Source organism: Ictidomys tridecemlineatus, chromosome 11 (genome assembly GCF_052094955.1).
Source record: "Ictidomys tridecemlineatus isolate mIctTri1 chromosome 11, mIctTri1.hap1, whole genome shotgun sequence".
Lineage (NCBI taxonomy): Eukaryota > Metazoa > Chordata > Mammalia > Rodentia > Sciuridae > Ictidomys > Ictidomys tridecemlineatus.
Genome location: NC_135487.1, coordinates 120,837,761 through 120,859,472, shown reverse-complemented (window position 1 = coordinate 120,859,472; position 21,712 = coordinate 120,837,761). Strand labels below are relative to the sequence as shown.

General features: G+C 37.0%; 1 protein-coding gene across 1 annotated transcript in view; it reads right to left on the bottom strand.

Moving 5' to 3' along the window:
• Nucleotides 1-2,592: 2,592 nt before the first annotated feature.
• Spta1 (spectrin alpha, erythrocytic 1) overlaps nucleotides 2,593-21,712 on the bottom strand; it is a 72,522-nt gene continuing 53,402 nt past the window's right edge. The window contains exons 39-51 of the mRNA XM_005339400.5: nucleotides 18,121-18,219; nucleotides 17,296-17,458; nucleotides 16,599-16,675; nucleotides 13,791-14,000; nucleotides 11,106-11,402; nucleotides 10,181-10,293; nucleotides 9,050-9,067; nucleotides 8,164-8,215; nucleotides 6,734-6,921; nucleotides 5,791-5,844; nucleotides 5,259-5,405; nucleotides 4,255-4,399; nucleotides 2,593-3,742 (exon numbers count right to left, since the gene is read on the bottom strand). Of these exons, the coding sequence (XP_005339457.2) occupies nucleotides 3,617-3,742; nucleotides 4,255-4,399; nucleotides 5,259-5,405; nucleotides 5,791-5,844; nucleotides 6,734-6,921; nucleotides 8,164-8,215; nucleotides 9,050-9,067; nucleotides 10,181-10,293; nucleotides 11,106-11,402; nucleotides 13,791-14,000; nucleotides 16,599-16,675; nucleotides 17,296-17,458; nucleotides 18,121-18,219 (1,689 nt within the window). The 3' untranslated portion in view covers nucleotides 2,593-3,616. The remainder of the gene's footprint in view (nucleotides 3,743-4,254; nucleotides 4,400-5,258; nucleotides 5,406-5,790; nucleotides 5,845-6,733; nucleotides 6,922-8,163; nucleotides 8,216-9,049; nucleotides 9,068-10,180; nucleotides 10,294-11,105; nucleotides 11,403-13,790; nucleotides 14,001-16,598; nucleotides 16,676-17,295; nucleotides 17,459-18,120; nucleotides 18,220-21,712) is intronic.

Below are 21,712 nucleotides of genomic sequence, written 5' to 3'. Positions count from 1 at the left end.
GATTTTGGGGGAAGATTAATATAAAATATTTAGAATAAGGCCTGCTACACATTATGTACACAATACAACCATCTCTTATTATTTGAAGTTTCTAGCCAGTATCACCTTAGAGGGCCTTATCTTTTTACCAGTTGGCATTGGTATAAGCCAGAGACAGCTGTGTTCAGAATTTCATATATCACAACAGAGCTGGATAGAGTGCTATCGCCGAGCACTGCGCCTGACTGGAGAAGACAGGAAGATGGATCTAGATCCCAGAGACATGAGAGGATGAAATGCTGGGAAAGAGTAAGCTATATGTAGGCAGAGTATGGAAACAAGAATTGATGGATGGAATCCGAAAGATTCATAAGAAATAAAAGGGATATTCATATAGAAATAATACAATTTTGGAGAGCCAACCAAGCACTAGGTATTAAGAAAGAAAAAATTCAAGTCTGCAGGCAGAGATCTAGGGCCCAAAATTACAGTTTAAAGTAAGTAAACAGAAGGTAAAAAAAAAAAAAAGATGAATATTAATTAGGAGAACTTTGAGATTAAGAAGGATATTTGATATAAATTCTAATTGTTATAATATACAATGAATATTTATATTTTCCTACTAAATCATGTATACTGATTAAAAACTTATACTTTTTCAATTTTATTTTTTATTTTAATTTGTTATATATAACATCAGAATTCATTACAATTAATATTACACGTATAGAACATAGTTTTTCATATCTCTGGTTGTACACAAAGTAGAGTCATACCATTCTTGTCTTCATACATGTACTTAGGGTAATGATGTCCATCTCATTCCACTGTCTTTTTCTACCCCCAAGCCCCCTCCCTTCCTCTCCCTCCCCTTTGCCCTGTCTAAAGTTCCTCTATTCCTCCCATGCTCCACCCCCCTACCCCTATTAAGGATCAGCATCCTCATATCACAGAAAACATTCGGCATTTGATTTTTAGGATTGGCTAACTTTACTTAGCATTGTATCCTCCAACTCCATCCATTTACCTGCAAATGCCACAATTTTATTCCCTTTTAATACTGAATAATATTCCATTGTGAATATATACCACATTTTCTTTATTCATTCATCTACTGAAGGACATCAGGTTGCTTCCACAGTTTAACTATTGTGAATTGTGCTGCTATAAACATTGATATGGCTGGGTCCCTGTAGCATGATGTTTTTAAGTCCTTTGGGTATAGACAGAGGAGTGGGATAGTTGAGTCAAATGGTGGTTCCATGCCCGTTTTTCTAAGGATTTTCCATGCTGCTTTTCACATTGGCTGCACCAACTTGCAGTCCCACCAGCAATAATGTATGAGTGTACCTATTTCACCACATCCTTATTGTTGTTTGTATTCTTAATAGTTGCCTTTCTGACTGGAGTGAGATGAAATCTTAAAGTAGTTTTGATTTGCATTTCTCTAATTGCTTGAGATGTTGAATGTTTTTTTCGTATATTTGTTGATTGATTGTATATCTTCTTCTGAGAAGTGTCTGTTCAGGTCCTTGGCCCATTTATTGATTGAGTTATTTATTTTTTGTTAAGATTTTGAGCTCTTTATATATCCTAGAGATTAGTGCTCTATCTAATGTGGATGAGGTACAAATTTGTTTCCAAATTTCACTTCATCTCACTGATTGTTTCTTTTGCTGAGAAGCAGCTTTTTAGTTTGAATCCATCCCATTTATTAATTCTTGATTTTAATTCTTGTGCTGTAGGAGTCTTATTAAGGAAGTCAGGGCCTAATCCCACATGATGGAGATTTGGGCCTACTTTTTCTTCTAATAGGTACAGTGCCTCTGGTTTAATTCCTAGGTCCTTGATCCACTTTGAGTTGAGTTTTGTGCATGGTGAGAGATAGGGGTTTAATTTCATTATATGGATTTCTATTACACTTTTTTGCACAGATCTGATTTCAGAAGAAACTGTATGTAGGTCTGACCCTTTTATTTTAAAGCATTTTCATTGCTTCTTCAGACAAATATTGTATCAGATAAATATTTCATATACATATTACTCAATCTCTTTTATAAGATGGCACAAGTTGTCTTTGGCTGTAAAGAACACTTTTTCATCCATCACATGCCTAAAATCTGATTTAGGTCTTAAAAATTCTTGGCAGGAGGGCTGGGGAGAGACCTCGCTGTTCAGGTGCTTGCCTAGCATGCATAAGACTGTAGCCTTGTTTTCCTGTCTTGGGGCAGGGGGTAAAACCATGATTACCTTTTTCTTTAATTATTTTAATGCATGGTCTTAGACTTTCCATACTTGTGTGATACTACACAAAACTGATTTTGGGTGGCTTACTGGACTATACTCTTTTCAACTATAAAATTTTTAGCTACTTATAATTAATTTAGATATTTGTAGGCATTCATATGCAAAATGCTTTCTTATTGTTATACTCCATGACATATTATTTGATTGTTCATACAAAAGTCAGTGAAATAATTATTTAATACTTATTTACTTAGTAGCAGAAAAGATAACTTTTTAGTGTTAACCAGAATTTTTCCCTGGTTGAAGAAAGGATTAATTCCCATGCAGAGAAACGGATTGAGACAAGATGGTAATCAAGTGGCAGTGTGCATGTATTGAGAAGTGAGGGCTATTTATGTGGGATATTAGGACTTTTATTCGAAGCAAAAAAAAGACCTAAGAATTCTCATAACCAAATGACACCATCACCTTTTTACAAATCAGGCCAGAATATAAGCATTTGAACTTCTTCAGAACAAATCTGTCTTGAAAATTCCTGGTGAGAACACTGCCTCTTTTTTTTTCTATAATTTGTAATTTTATTAAAACTCCATTGACTTTTTAATTGAAGATTATTTAAAAAAAATAACACAAATGTTCTTTTTACTACATTAAAACTTACGAAGAAATTCAGGCAATTGGAAAACAAGGAGGGGAGCCCTGCTATGCTGGAATTTTGTCCTTCTCATAATGATAACATCTACTATAATGATAAAGTATGAAAAAGGAACAAGTTAAAAGAAAAAAAGTTCTCCATGCTGATCTCCATATGGTTCCATTTTACAGACAAAAATATTGCAGTTCCCCAGAAAATCAAATATCTTCATTTTCAAATGTAAGAATTTAAAGAACTTCTAAAGCTAAAAAGAAATGGCAAATTACCTTGCCATTTGGCAAAAGACCTTGGCAAATTACTATAGCCATTCTTTACAGTACAATTAGCTAAGTAATGCACAAGCTCAATTGGGCCAGAAACATTTTATTTCATTTCTCCCTTTAAAAACATACTTTATTTTCTAATTTAAACACAAGAAAATGATAAAGGTATACAGAAACCTAACAAGCAAAAAATAAAGCCTGGCACTCCTCAGCAGTGACTAGTTGCCTCCAAAATAAGCCCATAGCTTCCTCTCCTCCAACTCTGTTAACTTCTCACCCATGCCCACAAGCTTGATATATTTTTTAAATCCTGCAATAAATGTAGCGCGCGCGCGCACACACACACACACACACACACACACACACACACACACACACACACATCTTTTCACCCTCCACCCTCCCTGTTTCCTTCATTTCCCAATACTTTCCCCCAAACCGAGGTTTTCCATGATCCTCAACAATCTGCTCATCAATTGCCAAAGTAGGAATTGGTGAAGCCAACATAATCATAGCCAGCAGGCTGACTTCGACCCCGTGGGTCCATATACTGCTGCATATGTATGGTACAGAATGACACCTGTTCTGGGGTTAAGGCCTAAAAAACATAAAAATAGAAAAACAGCGTTACAGAGACTTGAAATGGCTGGTTCCCTGAGGCATTTTGTATGCTCTAAGTGTAGGAGGTGGAGAGCTTTTGGAGGGAGGAACAAGCTCCGCTCTTATCACAACTTTTATTCATAAATTCATGATTTGTAATGAAAAAGACCACCTCAGATTTCCAGCGTGGCTCTTTCTTCAAGGAAAGAGCTAACTCATTATCACTGTTCACTCTCATTGCCTAAATTTGACTTGTTAAACACAAGGGAAATGAATTAGCATTAAAAGCTGAGCTGTAGGTTTTGGATTGACTCTGTTAGTCATCAGAGAAGCACTGTAGGTTTTTGAGCTTCATTAAGACCAAATGAAGTAACCAAACAAATGACATATTGTGAAAAAGGAAGTCTGAGGGAAAAGAAAATGTGGAAGGTAGGTGGGTGGGGTTTTCAAAGTAAGTCTACCAAGACTGAGATGACCATAATCCAGATCATGAAAGAACTGGAATCTGACCTGCTTCAAGTCCTCTTTGGTAATATAGGCCTTGCCCTCTGCCAGGGATTGGAAAGCATTCTCTATCTCATCACTGGTCTTGATGTTCTCCGACTCCTTGTCAATCAGGAATGATGTATACTCCTCCAGTGAGACATAGCCTTTCCTGTAGGAGAAATGGAGGAGAAGAGGGACCTTCCCAAGTCAGAGAAGAAGGCAGGCTCTCTTCCATGCTATTCAGTGTTCAGAAGACAGAGAGCATCTCTGTTCTCCAAGTTCCTCCTTAAATAAGCTCTCTTCGTCTTGATAATCTACCCACATTACAGACAAATAAATATTGATAAGCTCTAGACTCTGTTCTGCATGGGTTGGTCTCTTTACACAGTTTTGGAATTTCCCATCAGCACCAGTCCCACATATTTAAAGAATGGCTTGTCTTCTTTGGTCTTCTGTATTAGAAAGCATTGGTCCCAAACAGTAACTTATTCTGTCTTTGACTACACCACTCTCATAATACACACACCTCTACCCTCAAGTGTTAGCTCTTGAATCATCTAACATTCCTTAATATCTCATATATGTGAAAGGAATCTTCTCTCAAGTTCCATCCTTTGAAATAGCTGAAATTCATAAATCAAACATACAACATGAATTGGGAAAATTGCAGAATGAGGGACTGAGTTGGAATTAATGCCATTTACTTCTCAGTTATTCATGAAAGAAAATCAAGAGGTGCCCAATTCATTTATGGTTGGTTCTCTCTCTCTCTCTCTCTCTGCTTCCTGATCATCATATGAACCACATCCCTCTGCCACACTCTTCCTCCTCTGCCCTATCTCAGGTCCCAAGGAATGGAGCCAGCCTTCTATGAACTAAGACCTCTGAAACCAAGAGCCCTCAAATAAACTTTTCCTCCTTTACAGTTGTTCTGATCAGACCTTTTAGTTGCAACAGTGAAAAGCCTGATTAAAACACCGTCCAAGCCCCAATCCCTGCCTGGATCTGACTCTTGGTCCTCCTCTTACCTTCCTGGATCCACAGCATCCAGGAACTTCTCAAACTTAGGCTCTGGTTCATCCTCCTCCACCATGGGCAAGTAATAATTGAGTCCTCGCAGGCAGGACCTGAATTCTTTGTGAGTCAAGCGCCCTGTCAAATTCTCATCAAAGTGTCTAAAGAATAAAAACATGTTATCAAGCTCAAGAGAGAACCAGGACTAAAACAAAAAGGAACAGGTCTTTCTTGTTGCATTAGCTACAAGTTTTTAGACATGTCATAGGTCTTGAGAGAATAGAGAGCCTATCTGTATCTCTGTATTTTTTTAACCTAATGAATAGAAGGAAAATCATAAAGAATTGAGCATAAATGAAATGTATTTAGTCCAAGAATCTTATAGGCATTTCATTTTAAAAGCTGTAGCTGAAGCAAATTAACATATTTAGATCTTCATTTAAGATCTCATCAAGTCAGAGGGGAAAAAAAAGGATTAGTTAGTTTTCAACTAATTCTGAATGGACTGGGAAACAAAGCACCAGTCAACTAGGAAGTTCTACTCACTTATAGGTGGTGCTAAACTCCTTTAGAGTCTCCTCACTCACACCTATGGTATCCCTGAAAGGAAAGCAGAAATTAATCCATTAAATAAAACAAGAGCAGCAAAAGACATCCCACATGGAAGAGAGAGGAGTTTTAAGAAACATTCACTATTTGAGTCATCTAGCTCAGAGTTTGACAAACTGTGCTCCAGGGGCCAAATCCAGCCTGCCCTCTGTTTTTACAGTCCATGTGTCAAGAATGGGGTTTCCATATTTCATACAGTTGAAAATAATCCAAAAAAGAGAGCATTTGATGAAACCTGAAATTTATATAGAATTCAAACTTTAGTGCCCATAAATAAAATTTTGCTGGAACATGTTCATTCCTGTATGAATGATATATGGCTACCTTGCAACTACATCAGCCAAGCTGAAATGCTACAACTGAAACCACTGGACTCACAAAGACGAAAGCATTTATAACAAGGCCTTTACAGGATTCCTTGCCAATTCCTGATATAGATTAAAAAAAAAAAACTGCCAAAAATTTATGGAGGCCTAAAAAAGCTGCTTTGAGATAATTTATCTTTAAAAAACATTTTTACTGTTCTGCTCTATTAGGCCATACCTGAATATTTCTCCCATTCTAGATATTATATTTTGAATGACATTTTGCTAAAGAGAATGTTTTCTGAATAGATCACACAAGATGGTGAAGGGACTCCAAAAATTGAATGGAGTCACTTGTCAAGGTAGATAATGGGCAGACTCGGGAAAAGGCATGTGTCTTATTTCGTTATAGATCCCAGTGTAAAGTGAAATAGTCCCTCTGTGGAAATGAGAAAGAGCACTGGCTGTGGAGGTGAGTGCAGTACTCCTGAAGCAGCTCTTCAATCTAGTACCCCATCCCCAGCCCTTGGTTCAGTTCCTGCACCGTCCCTGCCCTGGCTGTCGACCCTCCATACTTGGCTTGGATCTGTTGCTCCAGATTGTGCTGCATTCGCATCCCCAGCTCGTGGAGCTGGTCCCACTGCTGGGCCAGACCAATGGTGCTGTATTTGATGTCGAGGATCAGAGCCTCTTCCATGTTGTCTCCCAGGTCCTCGATCTTGGTCAACTGACGCTTCATGGCCTGGATCTCCTTCTGCTTCCTCTGGATAAAGAGAAGAGAGGTAGTCAGTCAGACTTCCAGCTCCACAGCTGGAGACAGAAGTGAAGAGACTGAGGAACTTGAGTTTCACTGAATTGCTCAGGAATTATTTTCAGGAACCTGCTTCTCTTTTATGAAAATCACTTCACAATGTAGTCCTCGTTTCTGGAGTAGTGGGATGTTTAGGTGAGATGATGCCTATCATTCTGGTATTCTCTTTTAAATGTTTTTATTGGTGCATAATAATTATACTAGTCTAGTTGTTTTCACTGGGGCATATTCATACATGCACTTAGATTTGATCAATTTAATTCCCCATTCGTTCCCTTGTCCCCTCCTCCTGCCTTCCCCTAATACCCTTCTCCTACCTTACCAGTCCCCCTTCTATTCTTTAAAATATGAAGTTTAGGGTTAATAGCCATATCTTGGAAATAAAGAAGAGCAGAATTTCTGGGACTCATGCATCATCAACTCCCAGTGATTGCATGTGAATTATCTGCATTATTGATTGTGGCTGAGCTCTAAGTGTTCAATCCTGGACCCTTTCATCATCCTGCAGATGTGCATGGGTTGCTGCTGATACCCAAGCACATTATACGGCAAATTTCTGCAAATTGCCTATGATTTCTCATTGAGGGAATATTGTCCCCCAAGGAGAGGAGGAATGAATTGGATATGATGATGGTGAGGGTTGTGAGAGAAAAGTTAGATGTTATAAGGCTTGGGGGTCCTCCAAATATCAACTCTAGTTGACACCTTACTCTTCTGTTGTTATGAAGAAATTAAATTTAATTAAATGTATTTATTTTATTTTCCTCTTGGGAAAAGGCAATTGAAAATAAGATGGAGAAACACTATTCTATGCCCATTGTTTCACTCAATTGTTGGGAGATGATCTAGATTCAGTTATAACATTTTACCACATTAAGTAAGAGCACAGATTCACTGATGTTCCAGGCTGTAAGCTAGGAACCTTTCTATCTGCTCCCTTACTTAATTGTTACAGCAACTCTGTAATAGAGATATTAGCTCATTGTATAAATGCAAAACTGAGGTCCATATCTACAGTGTGGTGGCCTGTGGTTAGAGTGCCACTTGATGGCAAGAGGTGGGACTGCATCCTTAGCTTTGGGATTTATGGTGATATTTACCTAAAAACATCACCATGTTGCTGTTAAGTGATTTCTCTTGAGTTCTTTTTTAAATTCTGGCAATGTCTTCAGCGAATAAACAATCATTACTTACTTTATTTGCATCCAATTGGGCTTCTAGAGTTCCTGTTTCTTTGAGTAATGATCTAATTAAGAATCAAAGGAATACATTAGTCATAATATCAGAGGACAATATTTCACGCAGATGTAACAACTTGAAGCGCCTACACATCTCTGCCTCTACTTCTCCCAAGTTATAAGGCTTCTATAAAATGAAGTTTCACAAAACTAAATTTTCAAACCAAACCTTCTGTTTGTGGCAATCGTTCAGATTGATGAGAAGGACACAGGACTGCCTAGTTATTTCTTCTCTGCGTAGGAAAGACTTGCATGTGTATTTCTAGTTCTATTATTACATACAGTCATCCCTTGGTACCCATGGGGATTGGTTCCAGGATCCCTATGAATACCCAAATTGTGGCTATTCAAGTCCCTTTTATAAAATGGCACATATTTTCATATAACCCCCCCTCACCTCCCATGAACTTTAAATCATCTCTAGATTACCCGTAATTCCTAATTATGATGTAATTATTAAGCAAATAGTTGATATATCATACTGTTTAGGTGATAATAAGAAAAATATTGTAAATGTTCAGTACAGACAATAGTTTTCACGAATATTTTCAATCTACATTTGGTTGAAACCACAGATGCAGATCCGGTAAATATTGGGCTGACTCTGCACACTTAAACAATGTCAACAAGGCTCCATCTACTGGAATATAGGGGTAGAATAAAATAAATTAGCTTCTTTCTCATCCCACATTTTTATTTATGCATTATCATAATGTAATGGGATCATGATGCCTCAGTTCTAAGATCTCCTTATTTTCCAGAATAATATAAGAAAATAATTCTTATTCTTAATTCTTCCAGAATAATATAAGAAAACAAACATGATAGCATGAAATACTGACCCATCCAGAAAATAAGCCCTGGATTCGAAGGACCGGAACATGAATTGGAAGAGAGAAAAGAGAGATCATATGTTAACATGGATCATTTCAATCATCTTGTTCCTTCAGATCTACGAAACATTCTAGGTCATTTGTTGCCATAAAATATGAAGCTTTCCACTCTGTTTCCAAAGTCTCCCCGACCCTGAGAAACTCTAAGCTTTTCGTTGAAGCTCCTTGCTTTAGGATAGAGAGCACAGATGTAAAGAGCAGATGTTTAGTGCTGAGCACACACTGCCAGGGCCTGATAAGGGAACCGAACCAGAGACAGAGGAGAATGTGCTATTTCCTATGTATTTTTAGACATGATGCAAGAATTCTTTTTGTTCATCTCATTTTCCTTACCAATGAGTATATAGAAGCAGCATATGTTATGGCTTCTCCAGCCACTCATTTAAACATCAAAACTCCACAATTCTGACCTACCCAATACATACATTCTACCAACTTGGACCATTTGTTCTAACAACTGTATCCTTTAGATTTTCACTTTTCCAGGTCATTTCCAGAGGAGATGTGATAAATATTATCTTCATGTATAGAACACTTTAGGCTTATTAGCTCATTTGATTTTCATTAAAACTCTAGGGGGCAGGCAAAATAAGAGCTTCATGGTAGGTGCCAATAAGTACATATGAGCTTCTTGTTGTGCCGATAAGTACATATGTGACCTTAAGCAAGTGAATTTATTAGGTGAATATCTTCACACACTTAGAAGTAACAATATTTGTTCCTTGCGTTTTTCAATGTTGCTCTGAAAGTTAAGATCAGAGATAGGAAGCAATTTGTAAAGTGCAATGTGTCATGTAAACATAAGGATTGTTATTATTTTGGACTGCAATTATAGGCAACAGGAGGAAACTTTGAATATTAAGGAGAGAATAAAGAAGGGTGAATATGGTGGCAGGATGAAATTCTTATTTTTTGAAGCTATAAGGATTAAAGCAATCAAATCCAAAATTATAGCACAGTCAGTATGTGATTTGGGGACATAGTACATGCCATGGAAATCTCTCCACTCCCCTTCAGAATGCATGTCATCAAATAATGTGTGTGGCTTCGGGGTGTGGGGTTGGAGGGAGCCCAGCACACCTGGTCTCCTGGATCCACTGAAGGAAGGCACTAGCATTCTGCTCAAACTCTTGGCACATCTCAAAGTTCTTGACTTGTCTTGCCTCTTCTTTTTGTAGCTCCTGCTCTCGCTCCTAAAACCCAAACCAGACAGTAAGACTCACATGAAAAACCTGCCTTTGCCGTTAGAGAACCAGTTTGTCAGCTTAGTTGGACATCCCTCTCCAAAATCTAACCTATCTTCCACAGGCACATGTCTATATGTTCCTATTTCTTCTTACCCCACCTCCTCCCATCTCCAAAATGTAGAAAAGGCTTGTGCCGCTCCACGTAAGTACTTACAGGAATATCTAGTAACAAGTAAATGATTCATAACAGCAAACTTCCCCTCTTCTCAATCTTTTTTCTTTTTTTGATATGTGTGTGTGTGTGTGTGTGTGTGTGTGTGTGTGTGTGTGTGTGGAGGGGGGTAAAATTAAATTTAAAAGACCAGATAATCATCTTTAAATGGGAAGATAATAATAAGAGTTGCCATTAAAAATGGTGATGGGGTGAGTTCTTATTGGTTAGCCTTTTATTTTTTTCACTTTTCATAGTTTCAATAATGCCCATCATCATAGATAACAAAAATTAAAAACAAACTCATAAAAATCAGTTTGGGTGGTATGTATAAAGTAGAGGATGCCTTGGATGGGGGAGAGATAGGACTTATGAATACATACATATGCACACACATATGCCCAATGTTTCTTAGTGTTAGTTTGTGACTCCTTTGTCACAAACTAACACTAAACTATTGCCCAATGTTTCTTAGTGTTAGTTTGTGACTCCTTTCTCAGTTTAAGTACTAACAATGTTTCTTTTTGTCTTGTAAGACACCAAAGTGGATGACAAATTTAGTGGTCATGCTCACTGCAGGCAAAATCACTCTTTTGCCTCAAGTTACCTTGATCATGTCAGGTAGTTGCTTCCAGATCCTTTCCAGCACCTCCACCGTCAGCCAGGTGTAAGGGCTAGAAGGCACATTTAAGGCCTTAATCTGCTTGTCTAGTGCCACCAAACAGTTGAAGTCTTCCTGAGCCCCAGCCAGCGAGGCCAGGAAGGCTTCGTGCTCCTTCTGCAGCTGCCGGACCTCCTGCAGCGACACGCAGTGCACAGGCTGCGACAGGTCCTCTTCCACGTTCTCACACCAGTTGTTGAAAGCTGAAGCCTTGTGTGCGAATTCCATGAAGAGCTCCTCAGCCTGCAGAGGAAGAACCAGACAGACTCATCCCTCCTGATAAAGCTTCTCAGCAGAAGAGGAGATGGTGGATAAAAATAATGACTGTCTTCTGAGAGCCGGCACTCTCAAAGGGATGAACTACAGGAGGGACCATGTGATCAGATGAACGGACAGGAGAGGAACAGCTTAGAATTTTCTTACTGTGTGAAACTAGTCAAGTCTTTCATCATTTACAAATGAAAACCTGAATGACTCTGAAAGTTATTTCACCTCTTAAGAGAGTGGCAAGGTAGTTTACAACTGCATTCCTTATGGTAGCATGAGCTCAGGTTTTATCTGGTGCACACAAGACACGCAGAAATGGATGATGAACAAATACAGGGAAAAATTACTACAAATCAGGCAACTCTTTTATTCTTTATCCACCTCCTCTTTTTTCCCTCCAAGTTTCTGCAGACCACATCCTGCTGACAGTTCTAAGCATACTAAGTCATTTTCCTAGCTTCCCAGTAACCCTTGTTCAAATCTAATCTCACTTGGGAAGCTTCTCAAACCACGGCTTTAAAACATTTCCTACACTTGACCTACATCCTTAGCATGGATCTACGTATTGTCTCAAGTTGCCCAAGCTCTTGAAAGACTGAATTACTAAAAGAGTCTTTCCAAAGAAGCACAGATTTTTACAAACGGCAGGTGATCAAAAATAGTTTTAGACTTAAAATGCAACCTAGATTTTGGGTCAGCAGATTGTATTTCTAAGGAGATCTATCTTGAGAAAATATGAAATTGGGTTTCCTCTCCTACCCACCACAAGACTTAAAGAAAATTCACCTAAATGGAGTTGAAAGGGATAAAGGTATTATAACCATTACTTCTTATCTTGTGAACTTACTTCAACAATATATATTGTTAATTGATTTATTTATTTTTTCATTTAAGATTTGTTTCTGTAGGTCCTATGTTCTTTTATTAACAGAGATTTGCATTGTGTTCTGGGTTCTTGTATTCTTGCAGCAGAGAATTTCAAGAAAGGCATAAAATATAGTAAAATCAGCAAAGTCTGTTAAAAATAAAGGTACCCCCAAAGGGAGAAGAAGGGCCATCCTGAGTGACAACACCTTTTTTTGTGAGCTCAGTTTTATTGAGGTATGAGGACAGAGTTGTTAGAAATATCCACTCAAGTATCACCTTCAAGCTCTGGATTAATACTATATTGATTAGCAGCCTAATGGCAAGTCTTGGTTATCTTGGCCCAGCTGACAGATTCTAGTTAGAACTTGGGTTTACAGAATTTATTGTCAGTATAGGTTGGTCTCAATTGTCCTGTTTTCCAAGTTTGCAAATCTAAGGTCTGTATTGAGAGTGATCTTGCTTAGGATGTTGTAGCCATCAGGCCCTTTTAATGCATACACTCACCCTTGATTCTTACCTCCTGAATTTATCTATACTTTCTCCTGTAGAAGGAGGAATAGTTTATAAAGCTGGGGTTAGGCAAGGGTCCTGAAAGAGCTATCTTTGTCAGCCTGTACAACTCCACTAAGGCAGAGCTGTTGATTGACTGGTTTGCTCTGTACTATGTTTTTTCAACCCCTGACTGACTGATTATGTCTAACTGCTACCTAACACTTAAGCAGAGTAGAAATTAACTAAGGGTCCAGACTGACTTTCATGTGTGTGTTTGTTTCTCAATTTCTCGAACTCCCTGCCTTAACTTATTGCCAAGTACAATGCTTCTTCGAGTCTGGGGATGCTCAAAAATTTCCTTGACCCTCTTTTATTATTGATATACTTTATAATATATACACAATGCCTTAGTAGCCACCACTGGAAAAAAAATTAATCACTTATATCCATATAGAAGTTAGTGGTTTCTATTTCATTTTCAGATCCATCATCTATTTTAGTAGTAATGACAGAGGAAGTCAGGAGAGGTTGGCAATATTGTCCTTTTTCTTAAACGGGGAAGCAAGTTTCAAAAGAAATGTCACCTGACCTAGGAAATGTCAATATGAGTTGAGAACATGTTTTATGGCTACTATCCTGTACTCCCTTTATTTGAGTTAGATAAAACTACAAGGTCAGCCTTCACTCCTCCCTGCCAGTTTTAGTTCTAAGTATGCGGCGAAGACCTTCTACCCTTCTGTTCCAACCACCTCTTCTATTAACTACGTGTTTCTGACTTCCGTCTCAAGTTGGTTGTATAACCCATCAATCCATTTTTAAAAGCCCACCTTTTGATCTAAGGAAAAAAAGGACTCATTTTCATTCAACCAGAATATCTTCTTGATCTCTTTCAATGCCCTAATTTGTCTTTAGATTTTCCAAACAGGGTTTCCAGTGTCTATTTCTAAATTCCATGGTTAATGTCCATATGGCTGAGACCTAACCATGCCTCATCCTTTTCCTTACTTTCTGCAGAGGCAGCTGCTTTTCCAGCAATTTCTCTCTGTGGGCTGCAGAGGCTTCCAGCAACTGCTCCCAGCGCCTTTGCAAGGCATCATGGCGCTCCTCAATGGCTTTGCTCTGGCTGTGCTGAGCAGCTACCAGTTGGTCCTTCAGCTCAGTGATCTCAGCAAGTTGCTCTTGTTGGAAGCTCTGAAGACTGGCATCCAGTGTGTCCTGAGAAAGATCAATAGAGAGGCAATCAGCAGGAAAAACATATGGGTTCCAGGAGGTCATTCACATCTGGCTTCCTCAGACTTTTATCACTTAAAAGATGAAGACAAGGCAAGAATTAGGGTGCTGGCCAAGAAACAGCAAACATGACTTAAAGGCTTCAGGGAACACTTGGATTTGGAATTTTGGCTATGTCCCACTGTATGTAGACTTCATAATCCGATGTTAGACTAGTTATAAAAACTAATATTAAGGGAATATTGGATCATAATATTATATTCCAAATTTTCCCCATCGAAATTAAACCTTTCTATAGCATGCACACTTTCCCAGGCTCTCTTACATCTCTTACTATACACTCTGTTCTAATTAGTAGCAGTGTCCTACTAAAGACCTTGGAAGTGCACAAACTAAAAAAAGACCTCATACAGGTGGCAGTTACACAAATTTATTATTTTGTGGAGCTGTTGATACCAACATCAAAAAATTCAGGAATTTAATTTCTAGCTTTACATGTTGGCTTGTGTTAGACCAAATCTCCCTTTGAGAACAATTTTAACACCTGGATAAAAGTAAAAAAAATAAAAATAAAAAAAAAAATCTGGGGAACAAAAGATTGGAGGGGACATAAAAATAAAACTGTAGAAAAGTTGGTTCAATATTGGCCTCCCTTCCCTCTCAAGGCATTTTAAATTCCTAAACTGCTTAGGAAACACGTCCTAGAAGCCAAACAGAAATAGCTAAGGGTCTAAAACGCCAAGTAGAATTTTTGGTAGTGTTACAAGGCTGACTTCAGGATCCATCAAGACAGAGAAGCCCTGATTATAGGACTTTAGTTAAAACTTCTAAAAGGCCTGAGGAGTAAGAGCAATGTGTTCAAACCCTCAACAAATAAAAATGAAATAAATGCTGAAACTATGTTTGGAATCACTTTAATACCTGATCAAAAATTGAGGAGACTGGATGGAGAAGGGTCGTTAAATTACCTCTTTAAACCAAAACTTGTGAAATAATTTCTTTAATTCACAAATGTAAATAAACTATAAATAAACTCATTTTTTCAATAAAAATTATCACGTTAGAAAAAGTAAAGTAATACCCAAAAGCATGATATTTACAAGAGACACATCTAATATATTATTATATAAAACTTTAAAAATATCCAAAGGATAGAAATAGATATACACTGCAAACATTAAAAAAAGAAAATTAGTGTAATATATTACTATCTGAATAGAAGTGTTTAAGTCAAGAACTGTTATGGACTAGAAAGAGGAGCATTTCATAAGTATTTCAAAAGTATCAGCACATAAGATGATTTCATGATTCCACCTAAACTTTTAACCTAGACAAAAATATATAAAAATAACAACGTATTTTTAAAACTTCCCAGTGTTTACAAATTAAATAATGAATAGGTTAAAAAAGAAACTTAATTAGATGTAGCAGAAAAGTTTAACTGAAAGATAATGAAAATGACAAAATTTGTGGAATACAGCTAAATCCTTGCTTAGGGGAAATTTATATACTTACATTCATGTGCCTCCATGAGAAAAGAAGAATGGTTAATTTTTTTACCATCTCAAGAAATTTTAGAAAAAGAAAAACAACAACAAGAGCATCAAGTTGATCTACAAGAAAATGAAAAAGAGATAAAAAGATATTGCCCTAGATTGGATATGGCTTAAACACATATACTTCCCCCAAAGTCTTATGTGTTGGAAGCTTAGTCCTCAATGTGATGAGTGTAGGACCTTTAGCGGGTGGGGTGAGTTACGCAGGTATGTAGGTCAATTGGAAGTGCACCCTCAGCAGGTACTGTGGAACCCCTGACTCTCTCTGGCTTCTTGTCTCTAGCTGTGACTTCTTTATTTATTTATTTATTTCATACATGACAATAGTGGAGTGTATTAATTCATAATTATCCATTCACAGCACAGTTTTTCATAACTCTGTATATAAAGTCTGTTCACGGCAAAAAACAAATGCCATATGTTTTCTCTGATATAAGGGGGGGGTGACTCAAAGTGGGGTAGGGAGGGAGAGCAGGAGAGGAAGATTACCTCTAGATAGGGAAGAGGGGTGGGAGAGAAAGGGAGAGAGAAGGGGAATAGCAAGGATGGTGGAAGGAGACCCTCATCATTATACAAAACACATGCATGAAGACGTGACTTCTTTTTGCACATGTTTCTACGAGGGCCCTCATTATGCTGTTTGGACTTCCATCCTCAAACTTTGAATTAAATAAACTTCCCCTCTTGATGAAATTAACCTGCATTATAACCAAAAATGGACTAGTACAGTCATTCGTGCAATAGAATGCACCAGTAAACAGAGAAAAAAAAAATTAAAAAGCCAAAAGTTGATTCTCTGCAAGATGATGAATACCAAGGCCACAAAGCTAGTATGTGAGAGAGGTCGGGGGAAACAGAGAGAGGTGGCAAGTTACCAATACTGAGAAGGAAAAAGGGGACACACTACAGATGCTACAGACAATGCAGCCACAGATCCTGGAAATGAAGTCACTGCAGAGGACTGAGTTTCTGTGAGATGTGGGTTTAAGGCTCCCTGGCACCTGTCAACATGGCAGCCTGGTCTCACCTGCTTTGCCAGGAGAGTGAGGAAGGCAGTGAGGTCCTCCCCGTTGATCTTGGTCTTCAGGCTCATTTCCTTCTCAGCTAAAAAGGAAAGAAAATGAATAAAAAGAGAACATATGTTGGTCGTCAACGAATCCTTTTTTGAAAGAATGATTTTTTTTTTTTTTTTTTATCCACAGATAACATGAAAAACTCCTGATTCTCCAAGGATGTGGTTCATGCGATGGGCGGGGACTGGGGGGTAAAATGGTTGGTGTTTCTAAACTGATGAAGGATAAAAATGACAAACAGATCTAGGGTTAAGAAAACTTTTGAGTGTTTCATAGAACAAAAGGAAAATTGAAAACTGGATATAAATTATAAGTGTATCAATCATACATTATAGATTATTTCCTAGAATATTTTGTGATGATTCTACCTTTTTGAAATCATACATCCCCCTCAAAAAAAAAAAAAAGGGTTCTCTGGAATTATCAGTTCCTCTAGCTGTGTGTGTATGTGTGTGTGTGTGTGTGTGTGTGTGTGTGTGTGTGTGTGTGTGTATACGCATGAGTATAACTGTGTCCAGAATGGATAAGTGTGGGTAATAAAGGGAGTACCTTTTGTTTTTTTAGTGATGAAAGAAAAATACCCAGAGACTACACTAAAATGAAATGTATCAGGATTTCTTAAATCTAAGGGATCCCAGCCTTGACACATACCTATCCAGGACTCCACCACGTCAGCCTTCCAGTTAAATTGCTGGAAGGCATGATTATCTTCCAGTTGCAACTTCCAAGCTTCTATTGCATTCGCCAGAGAAGGTACCTTTTCGCTCAGGACTTGGATCTTGGCAGAAATTTTCTCCTTATTCTGAATTTCTTCCTGCAACACCAAGGTGGAGGGGAGAGGGAAACAGACACATATACTAATGAGTGCCCAGGCTAGAAATGTGAATTCATGAGCACTATTAAAAATTCTCATCCCTTTTATTCCAAGTATATAACTACTGTCTTCTAAGTCTAGTGTAATCATCCCATTATTCACCCATTCCCAAGAAGGTTATTTCCACTCTAGTATTTGAGGAACTTGTCGTGTTTGTATACATAAGTGTCATTTTCTTAGTTGACGTGAGCTTCTAGAAGGTATAGAGTCACATAGCACTCAGATCAATGAGGTTTTATAAAAGTAATATGTAAGCAAAAGAATAATTCTCTACTTACAAAGAAGTATATGTATGTTTCTGTTCCTCTGTATTCTTAAAATACTCTAGGGCCAAAGCCAGTGACAAGATCTTAGTAGCACAGCAAAAGTGTCAACAAAGGATTTAAGGAAAGGTCAAAGGTATACATATAAGAACTTGAAGAACAAAATTCCAGAAAACAGCCACTGAGTAGCTAATTAGTTGTTTGGGAACAAAAAAACAACAAAAGCATAGAAGAGGTTGCTAAAGTTCTGTGTATGATTTCAGCATTACTCATGACTATGTTTGGGGTACTTTCTTTCTCAAAATAAAAATTAGACATGGAGTCCCTGGGTGAGCTCACCTTACTCAGGATATCTTCTCCTTGTGCACACACATTTTGTACTCGGGTCTCATGGATAGTAAAGTCATTAGTCAAAGCTTCATGCTTCTTTAGAATGTTCTGCATAAATGAAATCAGTGAAAATCAGAATATCCAGGCTGAAAAACCTGTCTCGACCCACATTCAGGCTCATTGTAATATTATTCACCAGGATTGATTCAGGTTAATGGACAGACTGGATGAGTGTCTATACTCTCTGGAAAAACTGTACAAAATTCCTCTCAAGAGTCTTCTGTTGAAGGTAGTCTTCTTGGAAAATAGAACTTGGAATGTAACTGACACCGTTTCTAACTTATCATGTGACCTTTACCTTTTTCTGATTTTTAAAATGAGGATAATATATAAAGATGTCTCTGTACTGAGATTTATACAATTCTATGAAATGTTGCATCTATCAGAATAATAATAAGTTTAGGATACCTAAACTAAGAACTTATCCAAAAAGTGGTGCAAAGAGGGTTAAGGAAACGGTCTTTGCATGTCACTGCAAACCTTCTGTGTGTCCAACTGCCCAGTGGAAACATGGCATCTGTTCAGCTGGCAGAGTGGAAAGAGAAGAGAATAAGGCATGAAAAGCACTGCTTTTCCATCTTTTGCTGTATGTTCCTAAGAAATATCTATTCCAGTCCTCGTTACCACCACCACTGCTGCCTTTTTGCATTCCTCTTGTCATATAGCATCTCGTTCATATTTTATCTTAAACACCATAGTAAACCAGGCTAAAGGAAGAACAGAATTTCTATGACAGATATACTTTTTCAAAATCACCATTTGAAAACAAAACCTTTTCAATGCACAATGATCTTAAGCATTGCTATCAGATGGTCACTCCTTTTAAAACAAGATGGGCTGCATTATATTTTATGTTCCTTTTTTCCCCCAGAAGCTGTAAATGGAGTCTGGAGGGATGGATTCTTAGAAACATACAACCTACCAAGACTAAGTCATGAAGAAACAGAAAGTCAGAAAACTCTGATAAATAGTACAGAGATTGAATCAGAAATCAGAAACCTCAGAGTAAATCCCTGGACCAGATGGCTTCACTGATGAATTCAGCCAAGCACTTAAAGAACTAATGCTAATCCTTATCAAACTTAAGAAAATTGAAGACTGGGAACATTTCCAAATGTCTTTATGAAACTAGCATTACCTTGATATCATAGTCAGAGAACTCACAGGAGATGAAAAATATAAGCTAATGTTCTTGATGAATATAATACAAAAATCCTCAAAAAAACAATAGGAAACTAAATCGAACAATACATTAAAAGGATTATATACCATAAGTAAGTGGGATTTATTCCTAGCAGGCAAGGATGGTTCAACAGGCAAATAAATATCTGTGATACACCCATTGGCAGAACAACAGTACCCTTTTACAATAAAAGTTCTCAACAAACTAGAAACAGAAAGAGTACCTCAAAATGATAAATTTCACATACAAAAATCCCACAGCTAATATCATACTCAATGGTGAAAAACTGAAAGCTTTTTCTCTAAGATCAGGAACGAGGTAAAGATGCAATTTTCCTAAGTCCATTCAACCCAGTATTGGGAGTTCTAGCCAGAGCAATTAGGAAAGAAAAGAAGAAAAGAAAAGAAAAGAAAAGAAAAGAAAAGAAAAGAAAAGAAAAAGAAAAGGCATCTAAATGAGAAAATAAGGTGTACATTGTCTCTATTTGCAAATAATGTGATTATATATATATATATATATATATATATATATATATATATAGAGAGAGAGAGAGAGAGAGAGAGAGAGAGAGAGAAATTCCATATAAAACTGTTAGAATTAATAAACCAACCAGGAAAGTTACAGGATAATAATCAATATACAAAATTCAGTTATATTTCTAAATACTAACAATGAATTATCTGAAAACAAAAGAAAGGTGACAATCTTACTTGAAAATAAGTTTAACCAAGGAGGTGAAAAACTTAAATGCTAAAAATTACATAACATTGATGTAAGAAATTAAGAAAAATATGAACAAATGGAGATGTATCTCATGTTCATAGATTAGAAGGACTTAATGTTGTTAAAATGTCCATACTACCCAAAACAATCCACTAATTCAATATAATTCTTACCACAATTCTAACCGCACTTTTATATAGAAATAGAACAAATCAATTCTAAAAACTCATAATGGAACCAGAAAAAATCATAGATACCCAAACCAGTGATAACAAAGAATAAAAAGCTGGAGGGAATACTCTTCATGATTTCAAAACATATTATGAAGCTATAAATAACAGTATGGCATGGCATAAAGAAAGACACAGACCAGAACAGAACAGAAGCGATATCACCTAAATGAATCCATGCACATACCATCAACTGAAAAGTGTCAAAAATGCACAATGGAGAAAAGACTTTCTCTTTAATAAATGGTTATAGAAAAACCATTTATTAAAGTTTATTAAAGGGCTTATAGGCCCTTATTTTACATAATACCTCAAAATAAACTCAAAGTGGACTAAAGACTTCAGCTAAGACCTGAAACTATAAAACTCCTGGAAGAAAAAGAGCAAAAAGTTTCAGAGCATTGGTTTTGGCAATGATTGCCTAGATATGACACTAAACTCACAGGCAACAAAAACCAAAGTAAATAAGTGGAGCTTCATCAAACTAAAATTCTGTGCACAGCAGAGCAAACAATCAACAGAGTGAAATGGTAACCTACAGAATAAGAGCTAATTCATGCACACCCTTTGTATACATTCAGAATGTATAAAGAACTGCTCACCTAATTAAAATAAAAAGAACTGTTCAAACTCATTACTATAAATAAGTAAATAAATAAAAAGTAAATAAATAAATGAACAAATAATAACTTGATCAAAAATGAGCTAAGAACTTGAGTAAAATTTTTGCTAAAGAAGACATGAATGGCCCACTGGTACATGAAAAAATAGTCACTGTTACTAATCACTAAAAAAAATATAAGTTAAATCCCAATGCGAAATCATCTCATACCTGTCAGGCTGTTTATTAGCAAAAACAAAATCAAAAGATGGCAAGTGTTAGTGATGGATTGGAGAAATTGGGCCCCTGGTACCCATTATAATCCCCATTTATAATGGTGCAGTTGCTATGAAAAATACAGTGTGAACGGTCCTCAATAAATTGAAAACAGAACTACCACATGATCTAGAAATCCTGATTCTGGGCATTTATCTAAAGGAATTGAAATCAGGAGCTTGACAAAATATGAGCATTCCTATGTTCAATGCAGCACTATTCAAAATGGCTGAGATGTCAAAACAGCCAGAGTCCATTCACAGATGAATGGATAAATCAAGTGTGGTCTATACATACAATGGGATTACTGCTCAGCTTTATAAAAGAAGGACGTTATGCAATGTGTGACAACAGAAATAAAACGTGACATTATGTCAAGTAAAATAAGTCAGTTTCAAACAGAAATATAGCTTGATTGTACTTATGTGAGGTAAACAAATAGAATAAAAAGAGTGAAACAAGGCAGGCTCAGAAAGTCAAAGGCTGAATGTTTTCTCCGATAGGTGAAAATAAAATAAAATAGCAAAA